At 42.3% G+C, this 22,720-nt stretch overlaps 1 protein-coding gene across 4 annotated transcripts in view; it reads left to right on the forward strand.

Moving 5' to 3' along the window:
- Positions 1-22,720, forward strand: part of DYNC2H1 (dynein cytoplasmic 2 heavy chain 1) — a 256,629-nt gene that overhangs the window by 108,612 nt on the left and 125,297 nt on the right. For 2 of the 4 annotated variants that reach the window (XM_045077504.1, XM_045077506.1), the window contains exons 64-71: positions 2,795-2,815; positions 4,179-4,277; positions 5,874-5,997; positions 9,920-10,083; positions 11,770-11,889; positions 12,445-12,579; positions 14,031-14,174; positions 17,472-17,561. In XM_045077504.1, coding sequence (XP_044933439.1) covers positions 2,795-2,815; positions 4,179-4,277; positions 5,874-5,997; positions 9,920-10,083; positions 11,770-11,889; positions 12,445-12,579; positions 14,031-14,174; positions 17,472-17,561 — 897 coding nt within the window. The remainder of the gene's footprint in view (positions 1-2,794; positions 2,816-4,178; positions 4,278-5,873; positions 5,998-9,919; positions 10,084-11,769; positions 11,890-12,444; positions 12,580-14,030; positions 14,175-17,471; positions 17,562-22,720) is intronic. The other 2 variants (XM_045077505.1, XM_045077507.1) reach the window with 1 other exon arrangement.

The following is a 22,720-nucleotide window of genomic DNA, read 5'->3' on the forward strand; positions in this document are numbered from 1 at the left end:
TAATTTGGATTGAAAGATGTAGCTCATCTCATGGATACCGCTAGCGTGTTCCTGACGCTCTCCCTCTCCTGGGGGGCTTTCCCACATTCACGGTCTGCAGCTCTCTCTCCGTCAGTGGTCCTACATAGAGCCTTTGTGTCCATGATTATTCCTTTGTTTTACAGAAGTATTTGTGTTAAACTAACTACTGAAGTGCAATAATGTCTGGAAGAGGAAACAGTCAACTAACGGTCTCCCATTGACCTTGTGATGGGAGTTAGTTTAAGTACATCAACAAGAGGTTCCCGTGACCTGTGTCCTTATGAGCTGGGAAGAAGGTGGCCATGGGGACCCTGTGTCCTGGATTGCCTGTCCTGTGATTCTTATCTGTGGTCCTGATGTAATTAATATTAGCTCTCCTTTTATTCTCCAGAGTGTCCTGGCCTGGGTGATAATTTCTGTGATCTTTCCAATATTGTGGGTAGGACCCAGTGGTAGCACAGAGCCCTAAGGCTTAGAAACCACGGGGGAGGTATGAGTGAAAAGTATCCCAAAAGGAGATGGGAAAGGTGATTAATTTAAATCTTACAGTATTATAAATTTTTCTTGATTTAGATTTCGCAAATTTTTTCTTGTGAAGACGTATTGAATGTCACTTTTTTTTTTTAAGATTTTATTTATTTATTTGACAGACAGAGATGACAAGTAGGCAGAGAGGCAGGCAGAGAGAGAGAAGGAAGCAGGCTTCTCGCTGAGCAGAGAGCCTGACATGGGGCTCGATCCCACAACCCTGGGATCATGACCTGAGCCGAAGGCAGAGGCTTTAACCCACTGAGCCACCCAGGCGCCCCTGAATGTTATTGTTCATAGACAGTTCAGTGTCAATTTTTTTTTTAAACCACATAAAATTTTTTTTTCAAAATTTTTTAAAACTACACAAAATTTCTGAGATTATTTTCCTTTCTGACATTTAGTGTATGTTGAGGAAATGCAAATTAATTGGATCTTAAAGTAAAGAACACAAAATTTTATAGGTAGATCACATAGGGAAAATTTTTTTTGCAAATAAATCTCAAATAAGTAATAGTGACACTGAAGCACTCATACTATTTCGTACATGTATCACTATGAATGAACACAGGGAAAACACTTCAACCCCTGTCTCACTGGATTTTCAAATCAGCATTGTCTGGTCCATATGTTACCCTATTTATAGATAAGGACATTGCAGCACAGAAGGGTGTAGTCACTTGTCTCTGTCTCTAATTAATCGTTAAAAATTTTTAAAAATTAAAATTTTTTTTTTTTTTTTTTAGTCAAGAATTTTTTTTAATGGCCAAGCATAATAAATTTAAGAAGGAAAAAGGGGAGCTTGTGCTTTTAAGTTAACCGAGATGTTGAAAACATTGAGACCAGCTCTAGGATTCAAATGGTGTCACCAGGACATTGTTTTCCCAACCCATCTCAACAGACAGACTCATTCCCAGCTAGGTTCTGTCTGCCCTGTGTCAAGGATGGCCGTTGGTGGCTCCTGGCTTGCTGTTACCAGAGTTTATGCTCCGGCACTGGAGATACGTCTGCACCCCCCACCCCGACACTGTCCGTGCCCTCTCCCCAGAAGGAGTCTGATCAGTTAGCGTGGGCAGTGTGCTCGTCGGTTTGGGCTAGATGTCGGTTAGTGCTGGACGACTGATGGCCCATCGCAGACACATGGAGTGGGCGTGCAGGTGGGCAAAGGTAGCTTTGCACACTGAGGATCTTCTCTCCTCCTCCTCCCTGTGACTTGCTCTCTCTTATTCTACCCGTGGGGATGTCTGTGCTGGCCCAGGAGAGTAAGCAGCGTATCCGCAAGTCACTTTTTGTCTCTCTAGTTTTCCACTCAGCCAGTTCCTCAACACATCTTGTCACATCTACATCTCAGGAGCGTTGTGGATTTATCCTGCTCTAAGCGCGACCACGGCCAGTGGGTTCGCTTCGGCTGCGGAGTGAGGCTTTGGATGAATACAATGGCGGTCATTGGCCCCCCGCATCACTCCTTCCCCGCCGGAGGAGTGCTCTTTCCACCTTATTAACCTTATCAAGACAACACTCTGATCAGTAGATTTCGGTGACTCTCCGTTGCTTGCAGTATAAACTTGTCATTCGTAGGCACAGCGTAGTAAGACCCGAAGCACCGAGACTGCTCCTGCCCTGTACCGTGCACCGTCCGGCCTCTGCTTCTTCACTCCAGGCTTGCCAGGCTCTGCCATCTTCCAGATTGTGCCGGGCTTTCTCTCCCCCTGTCTGTCAATGTTCTTCCCTTTGCCTGATGTGCTGTTTCTACTTCTTCTCCAGGCTAAGTATTGTTTCTTTCTGCTGACTTAGTTTGATTTGAAATGCTTTCTAGCGGCTTTCCTAACCCACCTGTGCCCTGCCTGTAGACTCTTGTGTGTTCTTTACGGAACTGTCAGTTTCCGTGTCTTTCCTGGGTGTGATGTCATTGAGGGTAAGCGGGTGCGTTCCTGATTTCTGTAGCCCTCATATTGTCTGACTTAGTAGTAGTTCAACATGTGGTAGGTGAATGAGCTCATGAATAAATGAAAGCTCATCATATTTGGATTTATTGTAATTTGTTACATGGAGAACTTGATGACATTAATCATGGATCACATGACATTAAACATAATCATATTAAAATACACCTCAGAGATTTTGTCTAAATCTCTCTGGAGGAGTATAAATAGCATGAAATCAAAATTGTAAGTGCTCTTTGGCATTCTAGGGCATGTTTTTGGTCCTACTGAAATATGTTTGTTTTTTTTTTTAATTGCATCAGATCATTGGTTTGGAATCATGGGTAAGAACGTTTTTTTTAAACTTTAAAATCCTTGTTTGTGTGATTGGGCAAAATCTTGTAGTTTGGTGAAATGCTTGCTCCTGAATACTAGCATAAAATTAGATCTCCAGTGTAGGTGTGGTACACAGGAAGTACATACAAGGCTGTGTACCAAACCTCATCTGCTAGGAGAGGCATGTTTTTGTGACGGAGCAGTAAGTGGGAATAGCTAGAGAGAGACTAGCTTGAGAGGGGATCCTACTGCCCTGTGCCACTGGAGGGGACTCTGGGGGGCCTGAGCGGTCTGTTCCAGGTGCAAGCAAAAAGGGGGTGTTGTGGCTTGGAGGGCATTTAAAAACAATAATAAAGCCAGTTTATTGTCAGTCAAGTCTTTATGACCACCAGCTGTCCAAAGCAACATTGCTGACAAAATGCTCTCTGTCCCTGGGGCGGATTGTCCCTACCCTCAGCCTCCTTGGTGTGTCCCTGAAATAGTTTCTGCGCCTGTGTTAGATGCTCCTCAGGGCTACGTCTTCATGTCACCTGCACGTCCGTGCACTTCCTTAACCCTGTTGCCCGACTGCATCACAGTTTTCTAAGTATGAACATGTAAGAAAAATTAGGTCAGTTATTATTTAGGGCTGATTTACTGGGTAACAATGTTTGTAATATTAGACTTTCAAACTTGCCAATGTATGTATTCGTCTACTTATATATATTTTTATTAATCATATCTCTATCATTGGCTTCTTTTCACCTGCTAAGTGACACTGTGTGTTTAGTGCATTTCCACTGGTGTCTAACTCTCTGTTTCAGGGTACCCTGTAATGGGCTTAGTTCCTAGTTCATTAGATCTTAATCTACAAGCTACATCTTTCCTAGGATGCTCCTTTTATAATGTTAGCCATACTGCTTTCTAAAAATTAATGTTATATTGATAATTATTTGAACAATACTTTTATGATGAGTTCATACTTCTCTTTAAGGTCTTTATGGCTTATTCAACCGAAGCATATATAAAGTTTGGAATAATTTGACTGTGTCTTTTCAAAGCCAGAAGACAGGTGCGAGTGATGTCACCCTGGGACTGGAGCCTCGCTCCCTGTAGTTCGCTGTACGTCCTCTGAGTTACCGTGTAGTGAGGGGACTGTTCGTATTTTACTGTGGTGGCATTTCATTTTCTAATGTGAATTTCCGGTAGCTCTGAAGTGGACTGGTACAGCCCCTGGGTGTGGCTCAGAACTGCACCTTTACCCCCTCCTGAGGGCTGTGTATGTACCTTCTCCGAACCTGAGAGAAAGCTCACTCAGTAATGGATTCACCTTTTTCGGGAAATTATTTCCATCTGATGAAAGCTTATAATTTTTTTCTTTTTTGGAACTAGAGTCAAGTATGCCCATTCCTTATAGACCCTTCTTCTCAAGCTACAGAGTGGCTGAAGACACATTTGAAAGACTCGCGTTTGGAAGTCATTAATCAGCAGGTTTGTATGACTTAAAATTGAGACACGAACTGGTACCCGCGTGTCACGGTGGGCGCAGTTCTGGGTCTGTATTCAGGAGGCACAGACTCGGTGCTGTGACATACCTGGCGTGGGACCCAGGGAAGGTAGCTTTACTTTTCGTAGCTTTACTACGAAAGGGATGAGAATATTTATTTGATGGCTCTAAATGCTAGGCATTAATCTAAACCCTAGGAATTTGCTAGTGAGTAAGGTAGTCAATCGCATGTCTGTCCTCGTGGTGACGCTGGTCTGGGAGGTTAGAGAGACAGTTACATGAGCATTTACGTGGCATTATGATCAAAGCCGTCAGTATAGGCTCCCAGAGAAGGAAGAGTTCCCAACACTGCTTGGAGAGAGACTGCTGGACCTGCAGTGTACGGTGCTTTCTTTCCGCGCCTCTCTTCATGTCCTGTGCCCGCACCTCACCGGTAAGCATCTCTCATGTCCCAGCAGGAGACACGTCGATTTGCAAAACATAATCATAGTCGTGAGCTCTCACTGCCATATTTATCGTGCTGAGAAAATTATTTGGGGTCAGGTTTTTGTTGTGTTTTTTTCTCTTTGAGAAAGTCCTAGTGTAATTTGTATTCATTTTCATAGATATTCTTTAGGTGCTTAAACAGTTACCTCATTTAAACATATTTCATTTATGAAATGGAGGTACTTGCTTCATTTGTGGGGTAAGAATAAGTTAGGGGCGCCTGGGTGACTCAGTCGTTAAGCCTCTGCCTTCAGCTCAGATCATGATCCCAGGGTCCTGGGGTTAAGACCCACATCGGGCTCCCTGCTTGGTGGAAGCGTGCTTCCCCCTCTCCCACTCCCCATGCTTGTGTTCCCTCTCTCATTGTCTCTCTCGCTCTCTCTCAAATAAATAAATAAAATATTTTTTTTTAAAAAGAATTAACTATAAATTAGATAATACATAAAATGCTTTAATACCACTTTTATGGTTTATGGGAGGAGAGCTTAGTAATTATTATTCCAAATATTTAATTTTTGTAACCATAGTTGGAGGCTTGAAGTGAAGTTTCAAACCCTTTTACTAGCTAGAAAGTCTAAAAATCTCACCTGGTTACAGAATTTTGTCCAGATGCTCTTTCCATAGTGATTAGACCTAGCACATACCACATCAAGGGAAGTTGGCTAGAATTCATCATTTGTCTTTCCTCTTCCATTCAGTGTTTGATTTTGAACATAACCAAAGTAGTTCTTAGTAATATTTGGGTGAGTAGCTTATATAAGGAATTTGGAAAATTTGTTTCTGCATCAAGTTGAAATTTGAAATCATCATAAAGGATTGAAAAAGCTTTCTTTTTTTTGTAAAAATCTTCATTTTTTGTATGTCTATTTGAATTATTTATGAAATCTATTTGATAATTTTTCAACTAAATTGATTCATCAGCCAGTACTTATAACTAGAAAAGCAGTCATGAATAATGTGAATTATTAATATGCATATTTAATTTTAAAGTAGTCATATTATTCCTATTAATATATTCCTTCATTATCTGTAAGGACCTTTGTAGATATTAAGGTAATAAAGGAATTAATGTGTATTCTTTTTTATTTTCTCAGGATAGTAACTTTATTACGGCTCTTGAGTTGGCAGTACGTTTTGGGAAAACCCTTATTATCCAAGAGATGGATGGTGTAGAACCCGTTCTTTATCCATTGTTGAGACGAGATCTGGTTGCTCAAGGTAAGCATTTGACACTTTGCAGAGTCACTATTTTTAGAATTTCCACAGTAAGTAACTTCATAGCTCACTTGGACCTGTGTCGGTCTTGCCGCTGAATGTGACTTTTCTGGCTGAGTTGGGGAATGCTGTCGTGGTCCAGAAGGGAGAGTCGGTGAGCTCTTGCCTTTATAGAGGTGTCCTCGTGTCAGGGTTTCCAAGACTCTCCCAGGGACAGTGTGTGTCCAGAAGACACAGGATTTGAAACAGTCTCACTGTGGGCTAAGATGCGTCGCAGGGACAAGACAGAAGTTGAAGTCAGCCTAGAGAGAACGTGTAGTGTGAGGTCAGCAGTCCAGAACTGAGGTGCCAACCTCCGAGCTTCTGCCATTGGGGTCCTGCGGGGCGAGCCTGCTGCTCCCAGGACCAGCTTGTGACAGCACCTCTGCAGTGGCAGGGGCCAAGGAGGCTTAGTGGACACTCGGTCACACGGTATTGTGGCCAGCCCGTCCTGCCTGGCAGGAGACCACATTCCAGACCCTCCCGCCCCAACGAAAGCAGCCCTTGGGTATAACCCACACTGTGCGGTGCGCGTTGGGGGCGGTTCACCTGAGGACCCAGCCGGTATGCCCTCTCCAGAAGTGGGGAAGCCAGTCATCTGAGCAGCGGGCCCTGCTGTGGGCAGAGTCTCGGGACCCCAATTTTCCTCTCTCTGCACAGCTCCTGCAGTCCGCCCCGTCGGCGGGAACGTCTGTGCTCCCGCTCCGAACGTCTGTATCCCGCTCTGATACATATGCGCACGCACAGACTGACACCGCGCCACGCTGGCTCTGCAGGACTTAGTTGACCGTGCGAGCTTGAAATAGAACCTGGAGCTGCTGCGGCAGACAGACGCGGGTCAGAAGTGGGGCGGGTGCGGCCTGGCAGGGGTTGATGTGCTGTGATGGGGCCAGTAGGGTGGACTTTGGACTTTGTAAGCAAGAGCTCCCTTCCAGATGTCAGTCTCTGTGCTCAGTCAGGCTGTTCCTCACCGTTACTAATCCGGATCTGTGAACTAGCTCCGATACCTTTTTTCCCCTTATAATTTTTACTTAAATTCTAGTTAACACACAGTGCAGTATTGGTTTCTGGAGTAGGATTCAGTGGTTCATCACTTACATACCACACCCAGTGCTCATCACAAGTGCCCTCCTTAATGCCCAGCCCTCACCTAGCCCATCCCCTACCCACCTCCACCCATGCACCCTCAATTTGTTCTGTGTCAGTAAGAGAAGCTTATTATTTCCCTATTTCATTCCCCCACCATATGTTCATCTGGTTTCTTAAATTCCATGTATGAGTGAAATTGTATGGTATTTGTCTTTCTCTGACTTGTTTCACTTAGCATTATACTTTCTGATTCCATCCACATCATTGCAAATGGCAAGATTTCATCCTTTTTGATGGCTGAGTAATATTCCATTACACACACACACACACACACACACACACACACACATACACACATATCTTCCTTATCTATTCATCAGTTGATGGGCATTTGGACTCTCTCCATAGTTTGGCTATTGTAGATAATGCTGCTGTAAACATCAGGGTTCATGTGTCCCTTTGAATCAGCATTTTTTCATCCTTTACATAAATACCCAGTAGTGCAGTTGCTGGGTCGTGGGGTAGCCCTATTTTTAACTTCTTGAGGAACCTCCATGATGTTTTCCAGAGTGGCTGCACCAGCTTGCATTCCCACCAGCAGTGGAGAAGGGTTCCCCTTTCTCCACATCCTCACCAACATCTGCCATTTCCTGACTTGTTGATTTTAGCCATTCTGACTGGTATGAGGTGGTATCTCATTGTGGTTTTGATTTGTATTTCCTTGATGCCAAATGATGTGGATCACTTTTTCATGTGTCTGTTGGCCATCTGGATATCTTCTTTGCAGAAATGTCTATTCATGTCCTCTGCCCATTTCTTGATTGGATTATTTGTTCTTTGAGTGTTGAGTTTGACAAGTTCTTTATAGATTTTAGATACTAACCCTTTGTCTGATATGTCATTTGAGAATATCATCTCCCATTCTGTCAGTTGTCTTTTGGTTTTGTTGACTGTTTCCTTTGTTGTGCAAAAGCTTTTGATCTTGATGAAATCATTTATTTATTTGACAGACATAGGTCACAAGTAGGCAGAGAGGCAGGCAGAGAGAGAGAGAGAGAGAGGAGGAAGCAGGCTCCCCGCTGAGCAGAGAGCCTGATGCGGGGCTTGATCCCAGGACCCTGAGACCGTGACCTGAACCGAAGGCAGAGGCTTAACCCACTGAGCCACTCAGGTGCCCCTTAAATTGTCATTCTTGTTTGGCTCATAGGCCGGGTTCTGTTAGTGTCAGGTGTGCGGCCCCATGACGGAGCACTGGTGGACGTGACTCAGTGCTCATCGTGGGACACGTGCTCCCCTCTCCGCCTACCTCAGCTTTCTTCTGTCTGAGGCATTTCCTTTCCTGTGTCCTTCAGGAAGACCCATTGGGAATAAACTTCTTCTTCTTTGATTTCTGAGGGAGATTTGTTTTTCGGCCTGGCATGGAATCCTGGGTTGGTACTTATTTTCTTTAGCAGTTTAAAGATTTTATTCCTTCATCTTCTAGCTTTTGTCAGTCCCGTTGAGAAACCACCCGCTGCTTTTATCCTTGCTCTTCAGCGAGCGATGGGTCGTTTTCCTCCCGATGCTTTACGACTTCGTCATTGGTTCCCAGCGGTTGATTATGATGTCCCTAGAACTGGCTTTCTTTGCGTTTATCCTGCTTAAGTTTTCTTGAAACATCCAGTTGATGTAGAACTGTTTCATTGGGGTTTTTAAATTTGTGTTTTTCTGATAAAGGTTGTAGTTCAACATTGTTGTGATATTGTTTTTTGGACATTTATATATCCTTTTTCATAAAATGCTTATTGAATTATTTTCATATTAACTTAAAAAAAGTTTTAAAGTAAAATTTAAAAATCCATTCTGGGGTTCTCAAAAACTCCTTACAATACTTTTCTTAGTCTTTGAAAATAATCTTTGAAAGTGTGTATTTTGTACTTAAAAAATAAATTATTTGTTGTCAACTTAAAATTTTAAGTTTTTGGTATAATTGCTGATTTATTTTTCTGTGTGTGCTGTATAATGGATATCCTTTTTTAATTAAATTTTGGAATATACTCCTTTATGAGGCGGAACTTCATTTTCTCTTAGTTTCTTCCCTCAGATCACTTGTATATGGCAGTCTGAATATGTCCTTCGAAGTTAATAATGGGCATCCTTGCAATTCCTCATATATTGATAATCCTAGGTTTTCACCAGCTCTTTCTGTCTTTACGTAGTACATCTAAAAAGCTAGAAAATGAACACTTTTAAAAAAATATGTATTTTAGAGAGAGCAAGAGAGAGGCAGCATGAGTCGGAGGGGTGGAGGGAAAGGGAGAGAGAATCCCAAGCAGACTCCCTACTCAGCAGGGAGCCCAATGCGAGACTTGATCCCAGGACCCTGAGATCATGACCTGGAGCCGAAGGCAGACGCTTTACCGACTGAGCCACCAAAGCCACTCAATGAACATCTTTTAACTGATGAGTTACATGGAGAATTGTATATAATTGAGTTGTTTTTGTTTGTGTCACCTATAATCAGTCATTTCAGGAAAATTTTGAATAAAATGTAATATGTATATATTTCTTTGATGCATCAGTATCCCAAAATCGTCTTACTGACTGGTGCTTAGCCCTGTTTGTGTATGTGCCGATGAACAGGGCATTCTGGTTCCTCGTTCCTTGGGCAGCTAACTGCTACTATTCCATACGCTACTAAAAAGCCTGTGCTAGTGACTGTTGAGAAATACTAGGATATGTAAATTAGGTTTTGTAATGTCATGAAGCAAAGGACAGAATATTGAAGCCAACTAAATGTGTTGTTTTAAACAAATAGGACCACGTTATGTGGTACAAATAGGTGACAAAATTATTGACTACAATGAAGAATTCCGCCTTTTCTTGTCAACAAGAAACCCGAATCCCTTCATCCCGCCGGACGCAGCCTCCATCGTTACAGAGGTCAACTTCACTACCACCAGGAGTGGATTGCGAGGACAGGTACATGTGGCCCCCGAGACGTGACCTCTGTGGTCTCCGGCAGCTTGGTGCAGCTTGGTGTATCAGAGGACTCTCGGCACTGGAGGTGCTTTTGTGGAAGTGATTAGTGTTTAAACTTTTGGAACCGTCTTGACAATCTGTTCGTGGGTGGAGTCCAGCATTGGGGTTTCCTTTATCATTTGTGTCAGACTCGTGCGTCTGTTGTTAGCATGGAAGCGCTGCTTCTTCCAGCCGCACATTAATTTCAGGGTCGATTTCTGTCATGTGTGGGAGAGTTTGGGAGAGAGAAGGATCATAGATTGAGTTCAGCTACGTTTTCTGTTTTAATTATAAAAACTGAAGTTCACATTACAAGAACTCCGTTTCAGTTGATTTGTTTGGCTGATTGAGGGCAGGTGTTAGAGTCCCCAGCTGACAATTGTTTTTCCACTAGAACGTATGCCTCTTTGAATTTTCATCTCTGTGTATGGCTTCTTATGATTTAGACCATTATGTGAATCTCAAAATGATTTTTTATATTCTAGGCTTTTGCTTACATAGTTTCCTCACTCATTTTCCTCTTAAGGCTATCTTGCCTGTTGACTTTGAGTCCTTCTGTTTTTCACTCACCTAACAGTTGTAGACTCTTCCTGTTTTCATTTACTATGATAGTGTGTATATTTGGTACATTTTTACTTAGTTATAATTTTCAAAAATTTCCTTTAAAATTCTTTTTCTTATAATAACATATAGCTCACAGCATGTGTTTTTATGGACGGTATGTTTTGACTTACTTGGATGATACTTCTTATAAATAAAACTATGAAGGGATTACTCAGAGCCTGGCAGAATTGACTGATGAAATTGCTCATTCTGTCTGGAGCCTGGCCGTCCCCACACACGGGGTCAGATCCGTCCAAAGTGCTCAGTGAGGTCGCTTGTCCGGCAGCTTTGCAGTGACGTGTTCTATGTCCCTCCGGTGTCACAAACCCTAATTTAAAGTTTCAAAATGAAGAATTTGACATAGCATTTAAAAATAGCTTTAGGAAGATTGATTTAATTAACCCATTTAAAGTGTGCAGTTCTGTGGCTTTTTAGTGGACTGCCAGGTTCTTGTGGTAACTCTCTGTTGCACATTTTGAAGAACAGCCAGACTTTTCCAGGGTGACTGTGCTTTACTTCCCTGCCAGCAACATGTGAGGGTTCTGTTTCCCCCTCCCGGTTTTGCTGACACACATTGTTATTTGTCTTTTCAACTGTAGCCGTTCCAGTGGGGGTGAAGTGGTATCTCACTGGGATTGGGAGGATAGAGTATTTTAAGTAAGAGATCTCTTTGTTTCTTTATAGGGGTATTTGCCACTTAAAAAATCTAGTTTCCATGGTTGTTACATATTTAATCTAATTTTAGAACTAAATATTACACATTGATATGTTAAGTAAGAAAATTTTCTTACACGACGTATACTATTTAATGTTTTATTGATCAGTTTAACTATTTGCCTCTTTTTCATCAAAAAATTATGAAAATTATAATATATTATGAATTATGAATATTACAATAGTCTTATTTAATTAAAGTCAAATGAAGTACATAATATCATAATAATTGCAATATTTGGCACAACACAAGGCCTATTTGTGGGAAGTTTGTTTTGTTCTGTTTGAACTTTACTGCTAAAACAACTGACTTAAAAAAATTATTTTTAGCTTTTGGCTTTAACTATTCAGCATGAGAAACCTGACTTAGAGGAGCAGAAAACAAAACTATTACAACAGGAAGAAGATAAGAAAATACAGTTAGCCAAGCTTGAGGAATCTCTTTTAGAGGTAAAATTTAGTTATTCAGGATGCTTTCTTATATTATATTTTTTAAGTGAATATAATTAATAGCTATTTAAAAATTCAGTAATACCTTCCACATGTTTTTGGTTGTATCAAAGATATCTTAAAATAAATAATCAGAGAGAAAAAAGTAGATATCTTGGAATGCAAGATCTTAAGAAGTAATGGTAATTAATGTCTAAAATAAGTGATTTTTAAGGAATACTGACTTTATATTGTATTATTTCACTAATGTTGAATTATCTATTATGTGCTTAGAGTTTCAAGCAGCATTAAAATGTAGCATGAAATTATGATTTAATCTGTAACTTTAAGTAGTTTTTATTTTATTAGATTGATAAAATTAATACATATCCTTTGATGATATACTATGTAATGATTTACTCTAACATTCTCATAAGCTATAAAATGTTGAAATTCTTTTAAAATAACGTAAGTTTTCATAAACATTATTTAATGATAGCTAAGATGGGCTTCTTTTAATAGGTTATTTTAATATGTATGATAATATTCACATTATTTTATGGATTTTTGCTGCAGACACTTGCCACATCCCAAGGGAATATTTTGGAAAATAAGGATTTGATTGAGTCTTTGAATCAGACGAAAGCGAGCAGCGCACTTATTCAGGAGTCACTGAAAGAATCTTACAAACTCCAAGTTTCCCTTGACCAAGTAATTGTTTCCTTTTTTTTGTAATCTTATATCATGTGTTCTTAAACTTTTATGTTAATATGACTAAACAGTGGAGAGTCAAGACTTCGGGGGAATGATGGTTACAAAAAAGAAAGTTCTTCAGAAAGCCCAGAACCTGGGTCTGATGGGTCCTGCTCTGGGGGTGGGGTGAGATGCTCAGGGCACCGAGCCTGAGGTCCGCTGGCCTCTGTTGACTTCTGGCGCCGCATTAGCTCTGGTTCTGGGGTGACAGTTCTATACTGAAGTTGAAAATGAGAGTACTGAAAATGACTGCTAAGAGCATCTTTGCCATTCCTGGAGCTTTTTAAGATTAAGGTACATTCAGTATATTAAGTAGGAGTTCTAAGGTGTTTTTTCCATTAAAAACATTTTCTTCCCTTAAGATGCCATGGCTTAAAATGCCTTTTGCCTTTCTTTTGATAAGCCCTTTTGCAAAATCCTAGCCCAAGTTCAGAACAGCCTGCCTTTCCTTCTGCACTCTGGTGATGGAGCTTTGCCTGAAGGTGGGCAGATGCCCGGACAGATGAGGGTTCCTATGCATTTCTGGGCTCCAGCCTCCCCTGGGCCCGTGCTGAAGGCATCCTTTTGGTGCCATCCAGCCCTTGTCCTGGCTGTGCACCTGCAGGGCACTGCCGTTTGTCCTGAGAAAGCCTCTGCGGGAACTGCTGCTGGAGTAGGTGTGCAGCCCATGGCAAGCCCGGCCCCCTGGCTGAGCCCAGCCGATGGTGCACCCCTCTTTTCCCGGTCTCACAGCACAGGGCTTGGCCTCCCTCCTGCATGCACAGCACTGAGGTACCCCGTAATGGCACCACCTCTGTGATCTGGTGCTGGGATCACAGTGACTCTCAAGTCCCGCTTGGAACACTAGGCCCTGCCCCGTTGGGGCCCCTTCCCTGCCATCCCAGGGGTCCGTGTGCTCTCCCGTCTGTTCTGCGCCCACGCGGAGCCTGACCCCCGGTCCAGGCTCCGCTCCACCAGTGTTCCTGCGGCACCAGCACCCACATGCTCTACACTCGCAGTCGCTCTGCACTCGCAGTCGCTCTGCACTCGCAGTCGCTCTACACTCGCGGTCTCCACGCTCACCTCCCCGCAGGGGCGGTGGTGCCCTGCCGTCTGGCCACCCTAACAGCGACCCTACGCTGCCTCCCTCTGGGCACGCACAGTCGCACCGCTTCTCTTGGGGCATGATTGCTGAGCAGCCCCCCTCACTGCTCCCTCAGGCACCCTCCAGAGGGCCGTGCATGTGGTCCCGGAGCTGAGACTTCTTTAATCTGCGGTGCTCAGTCTTGTAAGAGGAAGGCAGGCTATATGGTGCTGTGTGACATGTCACCGTGTGGCACCCGTGTGGGACGCGCAGGGCGGCCGGCGGGGCACAGGGTGGCAGGTGCGCGCCAGCGCTGAGGGCTACCTTTCCACCCTCTGGTCTGCAGGAGCGGGATGCCTACCTTCCCCTGGCTGACAGCGCCAGCAAGATGTACTTCATCATCTCCGACTTGTCCAAAATTAACAACATGTACCGCTTCAGCCTGGCAGCCTTTCTGCGACTTTTCCAGCGAGCTCTGCGGAACAAGCAGGTACACCGTCCTTATCCCATAGTGGGCAGTGGCTGAGGTGCCTTGACTAGGGGCTTGGCTTAGGGTGAGAATTGCCTGTGAAAACTTGTCTGGAATTCTGTTTTCAGAAGGCCGATGGGACTGTTTCAAACTATCTAAAGAGACTAGCTCAGAAACTAGCTGAATTGTTTTGCCCTCTATACCAACCATCCTGGGGTGACCATCCTCTCAATGGAAATGATTTCAGTTCTGACTACAAATCCATAAGTAATAGATTATCATTAAAATGGTATAAGGCTAAGAAATTATCTACATAATCTCATTCCTTGGAGAAAACAACACTGAAAATGTCATTGTCAGTCATTTGAGCTGTGCTCCGTGCCAGGTTCTGTAGCTAAGGAGGCCAGAGGAGTGTCCTCCGCCTTATGGAGTGTGTCTGCTAAGGGGTAGGGGGTGTCTTCACCCACAGGTATCGCACAGTCCTTACAGTAAGCCCCAGCATAGCACGGACAGCTTTCATGCCCTCCGTAGAAACCTGCACAGTGTTTCGAAAGATTGTGAGGCCGGACGGTCCGAGCCCTGTGCGCACATGCTATCTAGACGTTTTCCTAACCCCAGGCTCTGCCGATCTGACGGTGGTTTTCTTCAGCTCATGGCTTCTGTGGGAAATTTGGCCAGGGCCAAGCAGCGATGGCTCCCCTCTCTTTGACAGTGTTTGGGACGTCAGCTGGAACAGGAGGGGCAGAACAGGGGTGGGAGGGGGAGGCTCCCCTGCTCGCCCGGTGCCTGGGGCAAGAGGGCTTGGTAAGGAGGACACCGAGCTGGACTTCTATGCCACACAGAGTTGCGATGTCTGGTAGGACATGTTGGTGGCTGAACGTGTGTTCCGGTGCACGAGGCAGAAGCTGTTGTAAGTCAGCCTGGGGTTAGTGTCACTTGTGTTGTGTGCAGTCTGGCGGAAGCAGTCCCAAAGCTGCTGGGATCGAGAGGGTGTCAGGGGGGGCACACCTCTTGACAAGAGGCTGTCAGAGAATGGGCCTATGGGTTTGTTTTTCTTTTTCTTTTTTTTTTTTTAGGTGTTTTTTTTTTAATAAGATTTTATTTATTTATTTGACAGAGAGAGATCACAAGTAGAGAGAGAGGAAGGCAGAGAGAGAGGGAAGCAGGCTCCCTGCTGAGCAGAGAGCCCGATGCAGGCCTCGATCCCAGGACCCTGAGATCATGACCTGAGCCAAAGGCAACGGCTTAACCCACTGAGCTACCCAGGCGCCCTTGTTTTTGTTTTTCTTAAGGATTTTATTTGTTTATTTGACAGAGAGAGATCACAAGTAGACAGGCAGGCAGAGAGAGGAGGAAGCAGGTTCTCTGCTGAGCAGAGAGCCTGATGCGGGGCTTGATCCCAGGACCCCGAGATCATGACCTGAGCCGAAGGCAGAGGGTTAACCCACTGAACCACCCAGGCGCCCCAGAGAATGGCCCTGTGTTTTAAGGCAGCTACAGACATTGACGGTTTCTTTTTTTTCAGTGGGTTGCTTCTCTAGTTTTCTTCTGAGTTAAATTCCTAGACTTGGATGACTGGGACTAAAGTGCCCATCTGTAAGCTCTCAGACAAATGCCTCTCATTGCCTTTGGGGACACATGCTGTTGGCGTGTTCAATCGAGGCAGTGACAACGCCTTTTCCATCTGTGTCTCCACCAACTGTGGATTATATCTTTGAATAATTTTTGCATGATAAATTTCTCATAAATTACTTAGAAAAAGTTCACAATTATATGTTTATTTTAAATTCTTTCTTTTCCTTTAGTGTAGAAATATTCCTGTTCAAAGTTAGTGACTCTGACGGCACCTGGGTGGCTCAGTGAGTTAAGCCTCTGCCTTCAGCTCAGTTCATGATCTCAGGGTCCTGGGATCGAGGCCCGCATCGGGCTCTCTGCTCAGCGGGGAGCCGGCTTCCTCCTCTCTCTCTCTGCCTGCCTCTCTGCCTACTTGTGATCTCTTTCTGTCAAATAAATAAATAAATAAATGAAATCTTAAAAAAAAAAAAAAAGTCAGCGACTCTGAAGGAGTATGAGAACTGGTGAAGAGGTTAGCAGTTCTGCCTGAACCCAGTGAGAACTTGGGTTATTCTGGTGCACAGCTCCGTGTCTCCTCAGGAACCGGCAGTCTTTGGTGGTGTAGCTCTTGAATAACACTGACCTTTGTGTGTGTGTGCATGTGTGTGTTTGTGTGTATTTTGTGTGTGCATGTGCATGTTGGTGTTTCCGTATGTGTGCATGTGTATGTGTGTGTGTGTGTTTGTGTGTATTGTGCATGTGCGTGATCTTCGTGAAGCAGTAGTGAAGGGGAGAGGCTGTTTGCCACGTGAGCTCTCAGGTAGGACAGGTACCCTGGGGCCGGGCCAGGGCCTGCTGCACATGAGCTCCAGCCTGTGTGGTTTTATGTCGGTGTCACACCTCACCCTGCTTATCCTGGATGTAGTTCTTGAAACTGTTAGAATTGTTGTTCGAAATGTTACAATTGTCGTATGAGGTTTTTTCTTGTCAGTTATAATCATAAGCAAGAAAATTTAGCTAACTAGTACAGCGGAGTGGAGCTTTCACGGGCTGTTTCCTCCAAGTGCTCCCTGAGGTGAGATGTAAAGCTCTATCACTATTGGGGAGCAGACCAGCCTTGACAGTTCCCTCTGTCGGTGTCCACACCAATCCCTTCTTAGTAAGCAGAGGGAACAGCCATTAGTGCTATTTTCCAGATCATGGCTGTCATGTACCACACAGAAGCAGAGAACAGGCGAAACACTAAAGGTGGTACGAGTTCTTAAACAGCATCACGGTCGAAGTTATTGTCCATCTTCAGCTAACGTGGAAGGCGTGGTTTAACATTGTTCAGGTTCTTATATTGAGGATTAGAAAATTTTATATTGGGTGGTTCTGGTCATCCTGTTTTGGGGCTGGGTTGATTATTATAATACAAGGAATGAAATGGATTTAGCCCATACTCATAGTATTTTAAATGCCATTAGGTATCAAAGTGGTATCGTCAAATTCAATTCACATTGTTTTATTAGAAATTGACTGTAATTTTCATTCTTTGAAATCCTTAATTCTGTGCATTAAAGAAAAATACATCAAATATTTTTCTTGTATTAGTGTACAAATTTAATGTACTTGTTTGGCCCCTTGAATTAACAAAGATAATTGCTCCAGAATCAGCTTTGAGTCTGGAGGAGCAGTTTATAGGTGTGATTATGCTATGGGGTATTATTTACATGTTTATAAATTTCCTAATGGTTTTTTAAATTTTCTAATTGTAATCTATAGGAATCTGAAAATACAGAACAGAGAATCCAGTCTCTTATCAGCTCATTAAAACATATGGTCTATGAATATATATGCCGTTGCCTATTCAAGGTAAGAAGTACTGTTTTTTCATGTATAAAATACGACCTGTATTTTGATTTGATTCATTATTACAGTTAACTTGTATCACATTTACCTACAGAAAGGTATTGAAATTGGCATTTCTGGTACTTTCCCAGAATGATGCTTATTGCTAACTGGAAGGTCTCACGGCGGGGCGGGCTGTGGCTGGGAGGGAGGAGAGTGCGAGCAAGGAAGAGAGAGCACACATGTAGGGGTCGGCCGCCGTGGCTCTGGACACCAGCAGCCCAGAAGGAGGACCCTGTGACAGGCTGTGGAGGTCATTTTCTAGGTGCACCGCTGTCCCCTGCTCAGCACTGGTGCCAGTGTGCACCACAGTAGGACGTTTGGGGGGTCTGTTTGGGAATACTTCCTCCACACAGTTGTTAAATTCAAAAATACCTCTTGATATGGCCAGTGTCTCCTAGGTTGGGAGACAAAACTGGTTTCATTCCTGGCGTTAGGAAGTAAATTAATGCCTGATCTTGAGTTGTGAAATTTGTCATCGGTGTCTTCGTATTACAAGGGTCCCCGAGGAATAGATAGTAAAATGTAATTTAGAAATTTTTGAGTGTTGTAGAAAATAGAAGCTTTCACTTAGGATTTTTTTTTTTTTTTTTTTTTTTAAGTACTGGTCTTAGGGTATAGGCTGAGCTAGATGAGGAAGAGCTTTGTAAAGGCAATTAACTACATGAGAGAAACAGTTACTAGGGTGTGGGTACGTAGGGTTCTTAGAAAATCTTGGGAAAGATACAGTTAATACATTCTTCAGAAGGGGACAGTAACTTTTTTGAGTAGTCAGAATGTTGATGATCTTTCCTTGAGATGGAATTATTACTGGATGCTCAAAGACCTATAGTTGGACATTTCTGTGGGATGTGTCTTTAATGAAAACTGTGGAGACTCCATATAGGTCTATAGACAGTGTATATGTGTATTTTGGAGCTCTTATGATTAGCCATCCTTCTAAAAATTTGGCTCCCAGTTTTAACTTGCATACATGAGGAATTATAAGCAGATAAGGAAGGTAAAATAAACAGCTTTAATAAAAATTCAGAGGAGATAAAAAATATTTATAAGCCATAACTTGATAAAAAATAGAAAGATTAATAATATCCAGATTAATAATAACCAGATTAATAATATCTGCTTATAAGCAGATGATCTCAAAGCCCAATTTGTCCCTAAAACGTTATGACCTTAGGTAGATATGAGGATGGCATCTCTAACATTTGCGTAATGTATTTTTGCACATAATACTTAAGCATTTTTATTACACAGACACAACTTAAAAATATTTTCTGAAAGAGTTTCAAGCTTTATTTTATTTTAAGTTTATTTTACATTCCTTATTTGCCGTGTTTGTTAATTTTCTTGGTATTCTAAAGAATAAGCTGTTTACAGAACAAGTCCACTTTATTGTAATTATTTTTAAATTTTATTTTTTAATCATTGGATTTATTTTTGATTGCTATGTTATGAATTCTTATGATTAGTTTTTATTTTATTCACATATAATGTATTATTTGCTCAGGGGTACAGATCTGTGATTCCTCAGGCTTACACACTTCACAGCACTCAACATAGCACATGGCCTCCTCAGTGTCCCATCACCCAGCCACCCTGTCCCTACCCACCACGCCCCAGCAACCCTCAGTATGTTTCCTGAGATTAACAGTCTCTTATGGTTTATCTCCCTCCCTGGTCCCGTCTTGGTTCATTTTTTCTCCCTTCCTTTGTAGCTTTAACCTTTCTTATTCTTCTAGCAAATACATTAGAGCCACAAAGCTTCATTTTGATCACTCTCCTAAGAATATACTTAATGCTTTTTTACTTTTCTTTCAAGACCTATACACTGAAATAGGCTGTGATTTGTGAAAATATCACAGACCTGCACTTAGTTTAAAAATGTTTCAATGGAAAGATAATAGAAACTTTCCTATTCACTGCAGAGGTCAGCACCTTGTTCAGAATTCCTTGTTTCTGATCCGTATGTCTGTGCCTCTGCCTATGTGTTCTTACTTTTTTTTTAGTAATACACTGTGTTGACTGATGATATTTAAACCCTTATGTCATGTGTTCTGTCATGTAATTAGGGGAAGATACAGTGCATGTTCAGTGTGGAGACGGTTGACTCTGTCAGTGAAGTTTATTTGGGGCTGCTCCCTGTGCAAACACACGGCAGTGAGGCTCCAGCCAGCTTCCTGTTGCACGACACAGGGGCGCAAAGGCTGGGTATCCTCAGCAGTGTGGTGCGCATGTGCGATTCCTTATCGCCCGTCTTGAGATATACTTCTCTGTTGTGAGCAGTTAACACTCACCTTTAGAAAGCTGTCATGTATAATTCTAGAGTCGTGTTTTAACTGGTGATGGACTGTCTGGTTTCTGATACTCAGGTTTCTCTATCAGTGTGAATTCAGCAATCCACGGAGTTCCAGCGTTGCATAACAAGAAAGCACAGGAATTGTAGAGCAATGAGATAATTTCTCAAAACTGAGCATTGTAATCTGACCTAAGGTGGAACTGATTTCATATTTTAGTGAGAGGTTTTTGTATTTGTAGCAGTCACCTTCACATTACCCTGCCTGCCAGTCTCTCTTGCTGATGTTGCTGGTGTGTTGGTGACAGCGTTGTGACAACGAGAGACCCTAAAACAGAAGCTGGGTTATTAGTGGTCATGTCACACCCACAGAAAACCAGCTTGACATGGAACAAAAATGATTGACTTGTTTTGTAGCAGAAACTTTGGACTTTTAATAAACCAAACCAAATGGAGAAAGCTGTTGAGCTCTTTCCCTTGAGGTCATTGGCTCTGCCATTCTTCTTCTCCAAGTGACCAAAAAGTGTTTCTTTCAATAACCAAAGTATTTTGGACAATTATAGCATAAGTAGTATACTTGGTTCCCCAAAATTTATGATTATAATGGAACTGAGTGCAAGTTAGTACTTCTCCAGGTAATTTCTTCATCCCAGTTTATCACTTGGAGTAGATACAAAGTAGTGGAAGTTTCGTTGGAGTGTTAAATAATTTCCACATATATTGCATGAGAGTAGAGAAAAGGGTTGGAAAGAGGCCTCGGAGAGCCTGTACTCTCAGTGTTTGCCCTTCCTTGCAGAAGTATTTCCTAAGGGAGCTCTGATGTGGTGCAGAAAGACTGTCTGGTGAGGTGTGGAGAGCTTCCCTCACCTCCCTCTTCCAATGAATTGGCTAGTTGAGTAAAATACAGATGAATCATACATTTTCAAAGTAAAATCCTAGTGTCTCATGATTGTATTTCTCTGACAAATCATTGAATTTGGATTCTGGTATTTTTTTCTGTCAAAATGTGTTTTCTTTAACAGAAAAGTGGACGTTCTTTGATTGGCTGTTTATAAATTTTTTAACTTGTTGCTGTTAAAATGAATCCTGATAATTTGGATCATTTTCTTCTGCTTAGGAAATTTTGAAACTTAGCATTTATCTAACTCTTTAGATTTTCATAAGTAGAGTTGGATTGCATATAATTATTCATTAAAACGTGTGACTTCGAGCACAAGTGTGGGTACTCAAGGTCGGTGCTGTCTCAGTATTGTGTAGATTAGAGCAAGTTCATACGGTAACATCTGTTTTATACTTTCCCTGAGTGTGTTTGCGAGTGATGAATAGTGTAGAGTACTCTTCTTCTTCCTACTGCTTCTTAATCTCTGAGAATCATCCGGTTTATAGAATTTTTTAAGATAAATTTCCTCTTCAGTGCAGTATTATGTAGTACATCAGGTGACTGCAAAGTGGGTAGTTATTTTCTGTCACCTTCCAATGTTCCAGGCACTGTGCAAGGACATGCATTGTTACTTAATTCCTACAACAACCCCATTCTAGAAGGGAGGAAATCAAGATTTAGAGCTAGCACCTTTCTGTAGGTTTTCTGGATGTAGAGGATGTCGGAACTGGAATTTAAACCCACTCTGCTGGATGCCGGAGACTTGGGCTGACTGGCTGGGGGTAAAGCTGAATGGTTGTGTCTGAAAAGGTGAACTGTATCCCAGCCGAGACATGCACTTGAGGATTCCCATATCTCTTCTGAGTCCTGTGCTAATGGTTTTACCCTTTGTGAACATTGACCAGCACGTGTAATGACAGAGGATGCACTGTGTGGCTGAGTCATACCATGTAGTCATCTCCTAATGCTCTCTCTTCATGCTAATTATGTTGATAATCACTTGAGAGGCTGCTTATTATATGGCCCCTTGATAGTAAAGAATTTTGTAAGAGAACCCAAGTGTGATGAGATAAATTGACATTGAACTAAAAAACCCTAAATTTTCTGGTCTGATGAGCGGTGTAGATCAAGGACATCGGAGGCACAAAATGTTTTCTCAACTAGCTATTGGCAGGTTTTTTGTTGTTATTGTTTGAAATAAGTACGCAGGAAGTTTGTAAGTTTGATCTTCATTCTTAATTTGACTCCGGTTTATTTAGAAATAATATGTTCTCTTGTCTCTCAGTAAATTAATTTTTAGGAGTACTTTTGAGTCATAATTGTTCTTTATTAGAATACTGTTTCTAAATACTACGGCTGACTGCCAGCAACAGCTTCTTTGGCCATTTTCAGCCGGGAACACCATCGACAGAGATCCTGGTGAGCCTGGTTGGGCCACGTGACTCATACTCCCTGATACCTGAGAACACCGCACATCTCCTCAGATGGTGTGTCCTGCTTTTTATATTTTTAAGCCACATGGGAGTTATTTCACACACATAGTAGTTGGTTGTAACATTTTTTCCACACCCGAGTGATGGCCATCTGCTTATAGTTTTTCTGCTTTGAGAACTTTTTTTTTCAGGCATTGACTGTGTTATGGTTGTAAACACATGGTTTTTATTTATTCACTTAATAGGCATTCGTTGAGTACTTGTGTATACATGTGTAACATATACTTTCATAAAGGAAATTATCCTCTCGTGTTATTCAAGACACTGAATCTTTCCGACAGAGGGGTGATTTTCCCGCAGGTGAGGAGATCACTTGCTGGTAGTCTCTACAGCCCTTATAGTTAGCCTAGGTGTAGATTTATAATCATATGCACGTATGAGATATAAAATGTTATTTATAGTGTGGGGGAAGCTATATAAAATGCTTAAACTATAAACTGGCGGGAAAGATGGTATT

The sequence above is a fragment of the Mustela putorius genome, unplaced genomic scaffold, assembly GCF_011764305.1.
Source record: "Mustela putorius furo isolate JIRA1106 unplaced genomic scaffold, ASM1176430v1.1 tig00000198_pilon_pilon_pilon, whole genome shotgun sequence".
Taxonomy (NCBI): Eukaryota; Metazoa; Chordata; class Mammalia; order Carnivora; family Mustelidae; genus Mustela; species Mustela putorius.